The sequence below is a fragment of the Pleurodeles waltl genome, chromosome 4_1 (assembly GCF_031143425.1).
Source record: "Pleurodeles waltl isolate 20211129_DDA chromosome 4_1, aPleWal1.hap1.20221129, whole genome shotgun sequence".
Classification (NCBI taxonomy): Eukaryota; Metazoa; Chordata; class Amphibia; order Caudata; family Salamandridae; genus Pleurodeles; species Pleurodeles waltl.
Genome location: NC_090442.1, coordinates 201,226,292 through 201,243,536, shown reverse-complemented (window position 1 = coordinate 201,243,536; position 17,245 = coordinate 201,226,292). Strand labels below are relative to the sequence as shown.

The 17,245-nt window shown below is 47.6% G+C and overlaps 1 protein-coding gene across 5 annotated transcripts in view; it reads right to left on the bottom strand.

The window, feature by feature from the left end:
• The window catches only part of KDM5A (lysine demethylase 5A), a 610,286-nt gene that overhangs the window by 527,708 nt on the left and 65,333 nt on the right, over window positions 1-17,245 (bottom strand). For all 5 annotated transcript variants that reach the window (XR_011202239.1, XM_069228130.1, XM_069228132.1 and 2 more), the window contains one exon: window positions 15,446-15,604. Coding sequence is in view for 4 of the 5 variants with exons in the window: in XM_069228130.1 (XP_069084231.1) it covers window positions 15,446-15,604 (159 nt within the window). In the remaining variant the exon portion in view is untranslated. The remainder of the gene's footprint in view (window positions 1-15,445; window positions 15,605-17,245) is intronic.

Sequence of the window (17,245 nt, the reverse complement as noted above, 5' to 3'; positions counted from 1 at the left end):
AATGCCACCAATCTGACTTCTCTAAGGTACACAATGAGAACTAGGATTTAAGTTCAGGACCGAAACTGAACTTTAAAATGCAATTCATCAGTACTATCTGAGCTAGAGAGATGGTTCAAACTGTTCTGGAATTCAGATGATTTCACACAGTCAACAAAACTCTGATGCCGAAAGGCTGCAGATACCGGCACCTTAATTGCAATGGGCAAGATGGGGATGGTGGAAGCTGACCTCAAATTAAGAAAGAAAATTGGCATTGACGCTCTATAAACCGGGCAATCTTGAGTTGCTTTGGTGGTTCAGACCAGCTAGGATGCAAGACTTAATAGCTCTTGTGTTCTGGTGTTCTGTGGCTAAATCCATACAGATCTTAAGAAAACCTGGCTTTGGACAGGTCTTTCTGGCAGTCAGAGGGTCAACTCCTCTACAAGCTTGACATTTCAGCTCCCTTTCTTCTGGGTGATCACATGTATAAGGCAGAATAGCAAATAGCAAAGGCACTATATCCGTAGAAAATTCTCTTCCAACAGTTGCATGAACAGTCTTCTTGATATCTAAATGGAACACATTACTGGCTGGAGGTGGGGCAGCACTTATCCCACTTTGAAAGAACAGGCAGATATCTTCCTCCAATCCAGAATAAGTGCATTTTGTCTTTCTTTCTGAAGCAGGGAATCACAGTTGAGCCACAAATGGTCAGTCATTAGGTCTCGCCTAGCCAGTGCATGCGCTGTCTCTTCAAGACATGCCGTATCCGCTCTATGGACTGTCATCACACCCATTGCTTTCCATTGGTTCCTTCGTGTGCCTTTCTAAATTCCTTTCTTTTCATTGGTGAAATGTTGCTATTTATCCCGCCTTTGGGTGTGTTTTTCGCTTCAATGGCTACTGCTAATTACATGTCCCCTTATTGTATTTATTTATGGTTTTGTCAGCGCAATTTTTTTTTCTTTGAAATGGTACCACATCGTTTGTTCACTCGATTTTGTGGGACAAGCACTTCCCATTAATGCATTTGTGTTTTGTATTCATTGCTTTTCTTACTCAGCAGGGCGCCTGCCGTACTTTATCTTGCAACTACAGCATGGCGCCCGCTTCACAGCAGCCAAGCACTTCACATCAGTGCTCATATTTTGTTTACGTTGCTTTTCATGTGCAACAGAGCTGGCTGCCTAAAATGGCTTCCGTCTGCCGCCGGCAACAGAACAAGCACTTTCACTTTAAATTGACAGAGCCTCAGAACAGCAGAGCTGAGCGCGGAGCACAAGAAGCGGAAGCTCACCTTGCTTTCTACTTCAGATTCTAACGTCGGCTGCTACAAGCCTCTCCAATCTGCTGCCTTGTACATCCCTGCCTGTAAAGTTTAGGTAATGTACTTTTTTCCAAGGCGTATGTAATGTTGGCTGTGTCAAATCAAGAACAAAACTACATGTGATACAGACCTGTGGACATTTGTTATTTCTTTCAGCCAAACTGAAATAGAAACAATTGCTTCACTCACACATTTTCGTTTATTTAGCAGCGCATAATAATGAAGTCACAAATATACAGAATTTTACCTTAACATTAAAAGTGTAAGTCCTTCCCCCAAAAGGCGAGACTAACTGGTTATGCCAATGGTTGTCTTGTTTATATGAGCAAGACTGGACAAGTAATAAAACACCTCTTTCTAAAAGATACACAGCAAAAAAATAAAACTCTCTCTCTAAGCTTCTCCACCAGTTTTGCAAAGGAAAAAGTCCACATTGCTGACCAACAATTCCCTGTCACTGCTGCCAGTCATCTCTCAGCATGGTATAAAAGAGCAAGAGCTTCTTCCACTAAGGTTGGGGTTACATTTTATCTGTATAGTATTTCAGCAGAATCGGGTTCCAATGGTGTGCATCTCTTGTTGAAAGGTGGGGCACTTCTATATTTTTCCTTCAGTAGGCTGGACAATTTGAAAACCCACTAGAACAGGTGAGAAAAAAAATGGTCAGGCTGTGCAGCAGTTTTCTTGCCCTTAGTCATGCAGAGGACATCTTTCTAAGGATCAAAATATTGAATAGCCAGCTTCATCTATACATAAACTCTCTGATTAAAGCTTCAAGGATGGTGTGCTTGATTAACAGTTTCTTGTGAACGTTAAAGATGTCTGGTCGGAAAGGGCAGAGCCAACCAAGAATGCGGATTGTTCAACACAGCCTGCGGGAAAAGGGTGAGGAGAGAGGGATTTTTAGAGCAAAGTAGTGATCTCATGGATGTTTCCGAGAATACACCCAGCTCCAAGGTCAGTCAGTCAGAATTTTCTCCCATGGAGAGAAATATGTTCAATCCTACTGTTTCTCTTGCATGGCCTCAGCAGATGACACCCAAATACTAGCTTTCATTACTGACAATCGGGATAAAAACGCAAAACGGTTTCTCCGTCTGCATGCTGACCATCCTGGAATGGAGGAATTCTAGTTTCTTGAAGCTCAATGCAGGAAAAAAAACTGAGATTTTAATTTTGGCACTGGCAACTAACTGGTGCCTCAAATGTTGTCCAGGAAGCTCTTGGGCCAGATGTAGGAAGCTAGTATGGTGTGTTACAGGTACCTAAGGTACTTACACCTTATACCAGGTCCAGGTATCCCCTATTAGTGTAGTGTAGGCAGTGTCTAGAAGCCAGGCTCTCTAGAGGTAGCTGTGGATGAGTAGCCAAGGCTCATCTAGGAGACATGCAAAGCTCATGCAATACCACTGTAGTCACACAGCACTCATACACATGAAAGAAACCACACAGTGTTACAAAAATAAAAGGTACTTTATTACAGTAACACAATACCAAAAATACTGTAGAGGCAATACTACATTAGCAGGTGAGTAAACACACTATATACACACACCCACTAGCGATTAGATATAGGCATAGAAAACAGTTAGAAAACTGTGTAAATCACAATGCCGAATAGTTGAATAGTGACCCTAGGGGGAGCCCAAACCATATACTAAAAAAAAAAATAGACTGCAAATATGGGACTCCCACCTAGGTAAGTGGTGTGTGTAGAGGGTACCAGGAAACCACAGAGGTAAGTACCACAACACCCCCAACGACCAGGAAGGAAGGAGTAAATCAGTGGATTTTCCCTAAACTACCCACAAAAAGGAGAAAGGAGAAGAAATGCAAGACCCAGAAGAGACTGCAAGACCCCAGCGGTGGATTCCGGTGAAAGAAAACCTGTGGAGAGAGGGGACCAAGTCCAGAAGGCGCAACAGAGTTCTGCGGGGGCAGGAGCCCCTACTCACTACACTGAAGATGCAGACGTTGGTTACTGGTGAACACAGCACTGCACCCCTGAAGACAGAGTCGCACGCCGGTAAAAGATTGCAGACTAGGCTGCGTGTCTGGATTCCTCCAACAAGCCTTTGCAAAGGCAATCTTTGCAGTTGGAAACAAATATTGGGGACCAGCGATGTGCAGGAGGACTCAACCCTAGAGGGGGAGTCACAGGGGACCCTCAGCGACCAAGAGAGCCCACAGAAGCCCAGGCAGCACCCACAGGAGTCCTACAGGATGAGGACATAGAAGATGCAGGAAGGATCCCATGCAGCACTACAAAAGTGTAAGGAAATGCCTCCTTGGCATGGTTGCCCCCTGACTTTTTGCCTTTGCTGATGCTATGTTTACAATTGAAAGTGTGCTGAGGCCTGCTAACCAGGCCCCAGCACCAGTGTTCTTTCCCTAACCTGTACTTTTGTATCCACAATTGGCAGACCCTGGCATCCAGATAAGTCCCTTGTAACTGGTACTCCTAGTACCAAGGGCCCTGATGCCAAGGAAGGTCTCTAAGGGCTGCAGCATGTCTTATGCCACGTGCTATTTCAAAGTAAGGAATAGCATGCACAGAGTCCAAGGGTTCCCCTTAGAGGTAAAATAGTGGTAAAAAGAGATAATACTAATGCTCTATTTTGTGGTAGTGTGGTCGAGCAGTAGGCTTATCCAAGGAGTAGTGTTAAGCATTTGTTGTACATACACATAGACAATAAATGAGGTACACACACTCAGAGACAAATCCAGCCAATAGGTTTTGTTATAGAAAAATATCTTTTCTTAGTTTATTTTAAGAACCACAGGTTCAAATTTAACATGTAATATCTTGTTTGAAAGGTATTGCAGGTAAGTACATTAGGAACTTTGAATCATTTCAATTGCATGTATACTTTTCAAGTTATTGACAAATAGCTACTTTAAAAGTGGACACAGTGCAATTTTCACAGTTCCTGGGGGAGGTAAGTTTTTGTTAGTTTTACCAGGTAAGTAAGACACTTACAGGGTTCAGTTCTTGGTCCAAGGTAGCCCACCGTTGGGGGTTCAGAGCAACCCCAAAGTTACCACACCAGCAGCTCAGGGCCGGTCAGGTGCAGAGTTCAAAGTGGTGCCCAAAACGCATAGGCTAGAATGGAGAGAAGGGGGTGCCCCGGTTCCGGTCTGCTTGCAGGTAAGTACCCGCGTCTTCGGAGGGCAGACCAGGGGGGTTTTGTAGGGCACCGGGGGGGGGACACAAGCCCACACAGAAATTTCACCCTCAGCAGCGCGGGGGCGGCCGGGTGCAGTGTAGAAACAAGCGTCGGGTTTTCAATGTTAGTCTATGAGAGATCAAGGGATCTCTTCAGCGCTGCAGGCAGGCAAGGGGGGGCTTCCTCGGGGAAACCTCCACTTGGGCAAGGGAGAGGGACTCCTGGGGGTCACTTCTCCAGTGAAAGTCCGGTCCTTCAGGTCCTGGGGGCTGCGGGTGCAGGGTCTTTTCCAGGCGTCGGGACTTAGGTTTCAGAGAGTCGCGGTCAGGGGAAGCCTCGGGATTCCCTCTGCAGGCGGCGCTGTGGGGGCTCAGGGGGGACAGGTTTTGGTACTCACAGTCGTAGAGTAGTCCGGGGGTCCTCCCTGAGGTGTTGGTCCTCCACCAGCCGAGTCGGGGTCGCCGGGTGCAGTGTTGCAAGTCTCACGCTTCTTGCGGGGAGATTGCAGGGTTCTTTAAAGCTGCTTCTTTGGATAAAGTTGCAGTCTTTTTGGAGCAGGTCCGCTGTCCTCGGGAGTTTCTTGTCGTCGTCGAAGCAGGGCAGTCCTCAGAGGATTCAGAGGTCGCTGGTCCCTTTGGAAGGCGTCGCTGGAGCAGAGTTCTTTGGAAGGCAGAAGACAGGCCGGTGAGTTTCTGGAGCCAAGGCAGTTGTTGTCTTCTGGTCTTCCTCTGCAGGGGTTTTCAGCTAGGCAGTCCTTCTTGTTGTTGCAGGAATCTAAATTCTTAGGTTCAGGGGAGCCCTTAAATACTAAATTTAAGGGCGTGTTTAGGTCTGGGGGGTTAGTAGCCAATGGCTACTAGCCCTGAGGGTGGGTACACCCTCTTTGTGCCTCCTCCCAAGGGGAGGGGGTCACATTCCTATCCCTATTGGGGGAATCCTCCTTCTACAAGATGGAGGATTTCTAAAAGTCAGAGTCACCTCAGCTCAGGACACCTTAGGGGCTGTCCTGACTGGCCAGTGACTCCTCCTTGTTTTTCTCATTATCTCTCCTGGACTTGCCGCCAAAAGTGGGGGCTGGGTCCAGGAGGCGGGCATCTCCACTAGCTGGAGTGCCCTGGGGCATTGTAACACGAAGCTTGAGCCTTTGAAGCTCACTGCTAGGTGTTACAGTTCCTGCAGGGGGGAGGTGTGAAGCACCTCCACCCAGAGCAGGCTTTGTTTCTGTCCTCAGAGAGCACAAAGGCTCTCACCACATGAGGTCAGACACTCGTCTCTCAGCAGCAGGCTGGCACAGACCAGTCAGTCCTGCACTGAACAATTGGGTAAAATACAGGGGGTATCTCTAAGATGCCCTCTGTGTGCATTTTTTAATAAATCCAACACTGGCATCAGTGTGGGTTTATTATTCTGAGAAGTTCGATACTAAACTTCCCAGTATTCAGTGTAGCCATTATGGAGCTGTGGAGTTCGTTTTTGACAGACTCCCAGCCCATGTACTCTTATGGCTACCCTGCACTTACAATGTCTAAGGTTTTGCTTAGACACTGTAGGGGCATAGTGCTCATGCACATATGCCCTCACCTGTGGTATAGTGCACCCTGCCTTAGGGCTGTAAGGCCTACTAGAGGGGTGACTTACCTATGCCACAGGCAGTGGGAGGTTGGCATGGCACCCTGAGGGGAGTGCCATGTCGACTTAGTCATTTTCTCCCCATCAGCACACACAAGCTGGCAAGCAGTGTGTCTGTGCTGAGTGAGGGGTCCCTAGGGTGGCATAAGACATGCTGCAGCCCTTAGAGACCTTCCCTGGCATCAGGGCCCTTGGTACCAGGGGTACCAGTTACAAGGGACTTACCTAGGTGCCAGGGTTGTGCCAATTGTGGAGACAATGGTACATTTTTAGGTGAAAGAACACTGGTGCTGGGGCCTGGTTAGCAGGGTCCCAGCACACTTCTCAGTCAAGTCAGCATCAGTATCAGGCAAAAAGTGGGGGGTAACTGCAACAGGGAGCCATTTCTTTACAAGGGCTTCTCAAGCCCTGACTCCACAAATAATAGTCAGAGATGCTGGTTCCCTCACAGGAGGGACCAACAACTCTGAAATCACTGAGGATAACTCCAGTGAAGAGGACATCCAGTTAGCCAGGATGGCCAAAAGATTGGCTTTGGAAAGACAGATCCTGGCCATAGAAAGGGAAAGAAAAGAGATGGGCCTAGGACCCATCAATGGTGGCAGCAACATAAATAGGGTCAGAGATTCTCCTGACATGTTGAAAATCCCCAAAGGGATTGTAACTAAATATGAAGATGGTGATGACATCACCAAATGGTTCACAGCTTTTGAGAGGGCTTGTGTAACCAGAAAAGTGAACAGATCTCACTGGGGTGCTCTCCTTTGGGAAATGTTCACAGGAAAGTGTAGGGATAGACTCCTCACACTCTCTGGAAAAGATGCAGAATCTTATGACCTCATGAAGGGTACCCTGATTGAGGGCTTTGGATTCTCCACTGAGGAGTATAGGATTAGATTCAGGGGGGCTCAAAAATCCTCGAGCCAGACCTGGGTTGACTTTGTAGACTACTCAGTAAAAACACTAGATGTTTGGATTCAAGGCAGTGGTGTAAGTAATTATGATGGGCTGTACAATTTATTTGTGAAAGAACACCTGTTAAGTAATTGTTTCAATGACAAACTGCATCAGCATCTGGTAGACCTAGGACCAATTTCTCCCCAAGAATTGGGAAAGAAGGCGGACCATTGGGTCAAGACTAGGGTGTCCAAAACTTCCACAGGGGGTGACAAAAAGAAAGGGGTCACAAAACCTCCCCAGGGGAAAGGTGGTGAGACAGCCAAAAATAAAAATAGTAAAGAGTCTTCTACAGGCCCCCAACAACCTGCACAGGAGGGTGGGCCCAGAGCCTCTTCACAAAACAATCCTGGGTACAAGGGTAAAAACTTTGATCCCAAAAGGGCCTGGTGTCGAAACTGTAGTCAGTCTGGACACCAAACTGGAGACATGGCCTGTCCCAAGAAAAATTCCACTCCAAACTCCAATCCAGGTAACACTGGAATGGCTAGTCTCCAAGTGGGATCAACAGTGTGCCCAGAGCAAATCAGGGTCCACACTGAAGCTACTCTAGTCTCTGAGGGTGGGGTGGATTTAGCCACACTAGCTGCCTGGCCGCCTAACATGCAAAAATACAGGCAGCAGCTCTTTATTAATGGGACAAGTGTAGAGGGCCTGAGGGATACAGGTGCCAGTGTCACCATGGTGACAGAGAAACTGGTTTCCCCTGGCCAATACCTGACTGGAAAAACTTATACAGTCACCAACGCTGACAATCAGACTAAAGCACATCCCATGGCAATGGTAACTTTAGAATGGGGAGGGGTCAATGGCCTGAAACAGGTGGTGGTCTCCTCAAACATCCCAGTAGACCTGGACCTGGAGTCCTCAGCATGGGCTGAGGTAGAACTAAAAACCCATGCAGCCATGCTGGGTATCCCTGAACTGGTGTGTGTAAAAACAAGAGCACAATGCAAGGCACAGGGTGAAAAAGTAGAGCTGGAGTCTGGAAAAATGGCCCAGCCTACCAAGAGAAAAGGAAAGTCAGTTGGGAAACCAACTGCAACACAGTCAGAAAAAGAGAACCTCTCTTCTCAGGAAGAAGTTCTGCCCTCTGAGGGAACTGAGCCTTTGGAGCTTGAACCTTATCAGGTTGAGCTCTTAGGCCCAGGGGGACCCTCAAGGGAAGAGCTGTGTAAGGGACAAGAAACCTGTCCCTCTCTTGAAGGCCTTAGGCAGCAAGCTGCTGAAGAGTCCAAGGGCAAGAAAAATGGAACACATAGGGTCTATTGGGAAGATGGACTCCTGTACACTGAGGCCAGAGACCCCAAACCTGGTGCCACTAGGAGAGTGGTAGTGCCTCAGTCGTTCAGAGAGTTTATTCTGACCTTAGCCCATGATATTCCCCTTGCTGGGCATTTGGGACAAACCAAGACGTGGGAGAGGTTAGTCAACCACTTCTACTGGCCCAATATGTCCCAGAAGGTTAAGGAGTTTTGCCTCTCCTGCCCCACCTGTCAATCCAGTGGTAAGACAGGTGGGCACCCAAAGGCCCCCCTCATTCCACTTCCAGTGGTGGGGGTCCCCTTTGAAAGAGTGGGTGTGGACATAGTTGGTCCACTGGAACCTCCCACAGCCTCAGGAAATATGTACATCCTAGTAGTAGTGGATCATGCTACTAGGTATCCTGAAGCTATTCCCCTTAGGTCGACTACTGCCCCTGCAGTAGCCAAGGCCCTCATTGGTATCTTTACCAGAGTGGGTTTCCCTAAGGAGGTGGTGTCTGACAGAGGTACCAACTTCATGTCAGCATACCTAAAACACATGTGGAATGAGTGTGGAGTGACTTACAAATTCACTACACCATACCATCCACAAACTAATGGCTTAGTTGAGAGATTCAACAAGACATTAAAAGGCATGATCATGGGGCTCCCAGAAAAACTCAAAAGGAGATGGGATGTCCTCTTGCCATGTCTGCTTTTTGCTTACAGAGAGGTGCCACAGAAGGGAGTAGGATTCTCACCCTTTGAACTTCTGTTTGGCCACCCTGTAAGGGGACCACTTGCTCTTGTTAAAGAAGGCTGGGAGAGACCTCTTCATGAGCCTAAACAAGACATAGTGGACTATGTACTTGGCCTTCGCTCTAGAATGGCAGAGTACATGGAAAAGGCAACCAAAAACCTTGAGGCCAGCCAACAGCTCCAGAAGTTTTGGTATGACCAAAAGGCTGCAATGGTGGAGTTCCAACCAGGGCAGAAAGTCTGGGTTCTGGAGCCTGTGGCTCCCAGGGCACTCCAGGACAAATGGAGTGGCCCTTACCCAGTGCTAGAAAGGAAGAGTCAGGTCACCTACCTGGTGGACCTGGGCACAAGCAGGAGCCCCAAGAGGGTGATCCATGTGAACCGCCTTAAGCTCTTCCATGACAGGGCTGATGTAAATCTGTTGATGGTAACAGATGAGGATCAGGAGGCAGAGAGTGAACCTCTCCCTGATCTTCTGTCATCAGACCCAAAAGATGGCTCAGTAGATGGAGTGATCTACTCAGACACCCTCTCTGGCCAACAGCAAGCTGATTGTAGGAGAGTCCTACAACAGTTTCCTGAACTCTTCTCCCTAACCCCTGGTCAGACACACCTGTGTACCCATGATGTGGACACAGGAGACAACATGCCTGTCAAAAACAAAATTTTTAGACAGTCTGACCATGTTAAGGAAAGCATCAAGGTGGAAGTCCACAAGATGCTGGAATTGGGAGTAATTGAGCGCTCTGACAGCCCCTGGGCTAGCCCAGTGGTCTTAGTCCCCAAACCTCACACCAAAGATGGAAAGAAAGAGATGAGGTTTTGTGTGGACTACAGAGGGCTCAACTCTGTCACCAAGACAGATGCTCATCCAATTCCTAGAGCTGATGAGCTCATAGACAAATTAGGTGCTGCCAAATTCTTAAGTACCTTTGACTTGACAGCAGGGTACTGGCAAATAAAAATGGCACCTGGAGCAAAAGAGAAAACAGCATTCTCCACACCTGATGGGCATTATCAGTTTACTGTTATGCCTTTTGGTTTAAAGAATGCCCCTGCCACCTTCCAAAGGTTGGTGAATCAAGTCCTTGCTGGTTTGGAGTCCTTTAGCACAGCTTATCTTGATGATATTGCTGTCTTTAGCTCCACCTGGCAGGATCACCTGGTCCACCTGAAGAAGGTTTTGAAGGCTCTGCAATCTGCAGGCCTCTCTATCAAGGCATCCAAATGCCAGATAGGGCAGGGAACTGTGGTTTACTTGGGCCACCTTGTAGGTGGAGGCCAAGTTCAGCCACTCCAACCCAAGATCCAGACTATTCTGGACTGGGTAGCTCCAAAAACCCAGACTCAAGTCAGGGCATTCCTTGGCTTGACTGGGTATTACAGGAGGTTTGTGAAGGGATATGGATCCATTGTGACAGCCCTCACTGAACTCACCTCCAAGAAAATGCCCAAGAAAGTGAACTGGACTGTGGAATGCCAACAGGCCTTTGACACCCTGAAACAAGCAATGTGCTCAGCACCAGTTGTAAAAGCTCCAGATTACTCTAAGCAGTTAATTGTGCAGACAGATGCCTCTGAACATGGGATAGGGGCAGTTTTGTCCCAAACAAATGATGATGGCCTTGACCAGCCTGTTGCTTTCATTAGCAGGAGGTTACTCCCCAGGGAGCAGCGTTGGAGTGCCATTGAGAGGGAGGCCTTTGCTGTGGTTTGGTCCCTGAAGAAGCTGAGACCATACCTCTTTGGGACTCACTTCCTAGTTCAAACTGACCACAGACCTCTCAAATGGCTGATGCAAATGAAAGGTGAAAATCCTAAACTGTTGAGGTGGTCCATCTCCCTACAGGGAATGGACTTTATAGTGGAACACAGACCTGGGACTGCCCATGCCAATGCAGATGGCCTTTCCAGGTTCTTCCACTTAGAAAATGAAGACTCTCTTGGGAAAGGTTAGACTCATCCTCTTTCGTTTGGGGGGGGGGGTTGTGTAAGGAAATGCCTCCTTGGCATAGTTGCCCCCTGACTTTTTGCCTTTGCTGATGCTATGTTTACAATTGAAAGTGTGCTGAGGCCTGCTAACCAGGCCCCAGCACCAGTGTTCTTTCCCTAACCTGTACTTTTGTATCCACAATTGGCAGACCCTGGCATCCAGATAAGTCCCTTGTAACTGGTACTCCTAGTACCAAGGGCCCTGATGCCAAGGAAGGTCTCTAAGGGCTGCAGCATGTCTTATGCTACCCTGGAGACCTCTCACTCAGCACAGACACACTGCTTGCCAGCTTGTGTGTGCTAGTGAGAACCAAACAAGTAAGTCGACATGGCACTCCCCTCAGGGTGCCATGCCAGCCTCTCACTACCTATGCAAGTATAGGTCAGTCACCCCTCTAGCAGGCCTTACAGCCCTAAGGCAGGGTGCACTATACCATAGGTGAGGGTACCAGTGCATGAGCATGGTACCCCTACAGTGTCTAAACAAAACCTTAGACATTGTAAGTGCAGGGTAGCCATAAGAGTATATGGTCTGGGAGTTTGTCAAACACGAACTCCACAGCACCATAATGGCTACACTGAAAACTGGGAAGTTTGGTATCGAACTTCTCAGCACAATAAATGCACACTGATGCCATTGTACATTTTATTGCAAAATACACCCCAAAGGGCACCTTAGATTTGCCCCCTGAAACTTAACCGACTGTCTGTGTAGGCTGACTAGTTCCAGCAGCCTGCCACACTAGAGACATGTTGCTGGCCTCATGGGGAGAGTGCCTTTGTCACTCTGAGGCCAGTAACAAAGCCTGCACTGGGTGGAGATGCTAACACCTCCCCCAGGCAGGAGCTGTAACACCTGGCGGTGAGCCTCAAAGGCTCACCCCTTTGTCACAGCACAGCTAGTGGAGTTGCCCGCCCCCTCCGGCCCCAGCCCCCACTTTTGGCGGCAAGGCCGGAGAAAATAATGAGAATAACAAGGAGGAGTCACTGGCCAGTCAGGACAGCCCCTAAGGTGTCCTGAGCTGAGGTGACTCTAACTTTTAGAAATCCTCCATCTTGCAGATGGAGGATTCCCCCAATAGGGTTAGGATTGTGACCCCCTCCCCTTGGGAGGAGGCACAAAGAGGGTGTACCCACCCTCAGGGCTAGTAGCCATTGGCTACTAACCCCCCAGACCTAAACACGCCCTTAAATTTAGTATTTAAGGGCTACCCTGAACCCTAGAAAATTAGATTCCTGCAACAACAAGAAGAAGGACTGCCCAGCTGAAAACCCCTGCAGAGGAAGACCAGAAGACAACAACTGCCTTGGCTCCAGAAACTCACCGGCCTGTCTCCTGCCTTCCAAAGAACTCTGCTCCAGCGACGCCTTCCAAAGGGACCAGCGACCTCTGAATCCTCTGAGGACTGCCCTGCTTCGACGACGACAAGAAACTCCCGAGGACAGCGGACCTGCTCCAAAAAGACTGCAACTTTGTTTCAAGAAGCAGCATTAAAGAACCCGGCAACTCCCCGCAAGAAGCGTGAGACTTGCAACACTGCACCCGGCGACCCCGACTCGGCTGGTGGAGAACCAACACCTCAGGGAGGACCCCCGGACTACTCTACGACTGTGAGTACCAAAACCTGTCCCCCCTGATCCCCCACAGCGCCGCCTGCAGAGGGAATCCCGAGGCTTCCCCTGACCGCGACTCTCTGAAACCTAAGTCCCGACGCCTGGAAAAGACCCTGCACCCGCAGCCCCCAGGACCTGAAGGACCGGACTTTCACTGCAGAAGTGACCCCCAGGAGTCCCTCTCCCTTGCCCAAGTGTAGGTTTCCCCGAGGAAGCCCCCCCTTGCCTGCCTGCAGCGCTGAAGAGATCCCTTGATCTCTCATTGACTTCCATTGCGAACCCGACGCTTGTTCTAACACTGCACCCGGCCGCCCCCGCGCCGCTGAGGGTGAAATTTCTGTGTGGGCTTGTGTCCCCCCCGGTGCCCTACAAAACCCCCCTGGTCTGCCCTCCGAAGACGCGGGTACTTACCTGCTGGCAGACTGGAACCGGGGCACCCCCTTCCCTCCATTGAAGCCTATGCGTTTTGGGCACCACTTTGAACTCTGCACCTGACCAGCCCTGAGCTGCTGGTGTGGTAACTTTGGGGTTGCTCTGAACCCCCAACGGTGGGCTACCTTGGACCAAGAACTGAACCCTGTAAGTGTCTTACTTACCTGGTAAAACTAACAAAAACTTACCTCCCCCAGGAACTGTGAAAATTGCACTAAGTGTCCACTTTTAAAATAGCTATTTGTCAATAACTTGAAAAGTATACATGCAATTGAAATGATTCAAAGTTCCTAATGTACTTACCTGCAATACCTTTCAAACAAGATATTACATGTTAAATTTGAACCTGTGGTTCTTAAAATAAACTAAGAAAAGATATTTTTCTATAACAAAACCTATTGGCTGGATTTGTCTCTGAGTGTGTGTACCTCATTTATTGTCTATGTGTATGTACAACAAATGCTTAACACTACTCCTTGGATAAGCCTACTGCTCGACCACACTACCACAAAATAGAGCATTAGTATTATCTATTTTTACCACTATTTTACCTCTAAGGGGAACCCTTGGACTCTGTGCATGCTATTCCTTACTTTGAAATAGCACATACAGAGCCAACTTCCTACAAAAAGGAAGTCGCACTCTACAGGAGAACCACGCAGAGGGCTGTGCTTCGCAGGATGGAGTGCTGGGGGCTGGAGCTGCACGTCGCCTGAAGATCCCATTGATGAGATGCAAACAAGCCTTGGCAGATGCAAGGGACGCAATGGGGTACTGTCCTTCATGGGAGGCAAAGGCTTACCTCCACCCACGTTAGACAGCTGGTAGAGGACCAAGGGGACCACTCCAGACCCCCACCAGTGATGCAGGATCCACACAGCTCAGCAGGAGAGGGGATCCAGGCAGCCCGTCGTCATTGCTGTAGGTGCCTGCTGATGTAGGGGAGTGACTCCTTCACTCCAAGGGAGATCCCTTCTTCCTTCCTCTATAGGCTGAAGAGTTGCTGTCTTCGGAGGATGCACAGCTGGGGAAATGTTGCAGAGCTAATAGGATTCTTGGATACAGTGTTGTACAAGAGTCTTCCTCATGGATCAGCAGCTTTGTCGGTTCCTGGGAGGTCCAGTCGCAGTTCCAGTGGCCTGAAGTTGAAGTGGAGGTTGCAGAGGAGTCCTGCTGGGATCAAGCCAAATCTGAGAGGAAGACCTAACCAGGTAAGCACCTATCAGGAGGGGGATCTGATGTCACCTGCCTGGCCTGGTCACTCGGATGCTCCCAGAGTTCCTGGCCAATTTAGGAATCAAGATGGCAGAACCCAGGGCTCTGGGCACCACCACTGGGGTGGTGATGGACAGGGGAGGGCCACTCCCCTTTCCATTGTCCATGGCTTGAGCACTGCGTTTTAAACACTGATCGCCTGTTGGTGGTTTTCTTTGCATATCGTAACGAAACCCTAATCTCTAGACTGTGGTTTCCTTTCTTTTTATATTGACTGTGATTGCAATCTTTGTTTCATTTAGGCACACCTATCTTTTGACAGTGCTTGTGGTATAATTCTATTTTCCTTAGATTTTGTTATTCATTACTTCTTGCTAGTACTTGTTATTGGCATTAATGGTAACTAGTTCTCCACATAGTTATATTATGAGCCTTCACAATGGATTACCCCAAATGTTGGGTGCTTCCAATAATCTCTTTCTGTCCCGATGATGACCATTATAAGTAATTCAGTGGGGTCAAAATGTCGTCAAGATACTAGTGGTCCTTTTTTAAATTGAATTGGAACATTATATCCATATCAGTCACAAGTTTCTAAGTGTCAAATTTGTTGAATTTAGGTTACGTGAATTGTCATAATTAATTAATTCTTGTAAAATCTTTATCTCCAGAACACACCGGTGGATCTTTTTAATTTAAGTGTCTAAATTTATATAGTAATTCAGTTTATTTTTTAGAGATTGGCATCGGGTTTCTTGCGTGTTGTGACTATTTCGTCTTCAGTTGTTTTGGTGCTTTTTAAATGCTTTACACTAGTTCCTCAGTGCCACAGCTACCCAGTATTGAGCTGAGAGTCTGATATACGAAACGTACTGGCCATGAAAGGGGTTGTATATGTATTATACAGTGATGTTGCACAACCACACAATATAATACACCCATTTCTTCACAGTAAGTAACAGACAAGTGCACTTTTGTCACAAATGCAAGGTTTTTTTTTTTTTCACTCAATTTGGGATTTTTGTAAAGCAATGCATTATGTAGAAAGCAGTATCTAAATGATCACTAAAATATAAACAAAATTAGCCACTTTAGAAAATCCTAAAAAAAGATGAAAAGCCTACCTCAGCAATACACTTGGGGCACCTCCAATCCCCTTTGGGAATCTCTTGCAAGGCTGGTATAAGGCAGAAGGTATGGTAACTATCATCACAACCATCACACAACAGAAGCTGGTCTTCAATGTCTCCTCGTCCACAGAACATGCAAATGTACAAATCAACCTACAGGAAGCAGGGAAAATATTAAATACACAATACAGAAGCAGTATTTACAAATTCTTTCATCATTTTCCAGAACAAAGAACTGAAAACTCTTTTAATAAAAAACACACACACATTACTATCGCATAAAAAAAGCTGAAAACTCTCAAGAGTGTAAGCCAAAGTAACATTAGGTACTACAAGAAACATTAAGAGATTGACCATGTCCCACTATATAGCACCCAAGGTAGGCAGAGGCCCCACACATATACAGGGAGGATCAGGGACAGACCGTTCTCCATGGAGCAGACAAACCTTTCTCCATGGCTTAGGACAATGACGTACCTCCTCAACCAGGTTAGCACAGCAAAGGGTGATGCATAGCAACTGGGCAGCTGCACTGCTATTAGGTAACTTCCTGTTGGCTTCCTACAGGCAGGCAGGGCTTCCTCCTCTCTTCAGAAGCAGCCAGAAAACTCTACAGGCTCACTTGGACTCAGGCCAGGCTGGAGGACAAATCGCAACCCTAGATCTCTTCTCCTTAATGCTGGTGTGCAGGCATCCTTGAGGCAGAACTGAAAAGCTCTGGGGCCTCTATTTCTTTACTTCTGGTGGCCAAAGCAGACTGCTTGATATTTTGAAAAGTTCAGACTCACTCCTTGGTGGCCCATCCTGAGAGCAGTACTGATTGGTTGAGATGGGAATGTTTATTCATGTGTCTGACGGCTCCCATTGTTAGGAGAAATGGCCAAAATGCAAGAAGGACTAGTGGGTTTCACTGTGTCTGAGTATTTAGGGCTACAGCAAACAAGATGGGGTGACTACAGCCCAGAGAAAAGTGTGGGGGGGCAGAGAAAGAAAGTGTATGTGCAGCCTGAAGCATCCAAAAGGGACATTTTACATTAGTACAACAGGGGTGATCTTGTGCCATAGTGAACAGCAGTGTAAGCACTATCAGAAAAGGGGCACACTTTAGGTGACCCCTAAGATAAAGACCCAGCTCTGCCCCCGACATAAATGTTCAATAAAAAGGATAATCTCCACAGAATTCACAGGGTTGTTGAAAACATATTCAAGAACAGGATGGCATGACATGAAAAAGTCATGCTGAGGACATAGGTTCCAACAGGAGGCTTCAGGAAGCACACAGGGAGCAGACCTTTGCCTGTTAAGCTTTACGACTTCAGGATCCCAGACTACATGGGCAGGGCAAGAGGAATGAAATGGATTGTGCAAGTCAAGGGTAGGAGAGGGAATAATAGTATGGCCTGCAGAAAGAAGCACAGGAGCATTTTAAAAAGCAAGCAGTGGAAAGTTTAAGTGAGTGAAGGAATGAACAAATGAATGAGTGCAATGTTTTTATTGGTGGTATGCTAAGGGAAAGAAATTCAAGCATGATTGCTTCCAGAAGAAAAAGCACATAGGACCATTGAAAGGCACAAATAATCTACCAACTCTGCCTTGTTCTGTACCCACCACATCCTAAGACATGGATGTCAATTGCATTGGCATGCATAAGTCAAAGGGTGCAAATGTAGCATTGCACAGTTGTAGGTACTATCAGACATGCAGCTGCCTCCAGTCACACTCCTACCTCCTCAGCAGCCTGTGGTTGTCTTGCTCTCCATCTTTCACAAGAACCAGAGGGACACAGCACTGTGA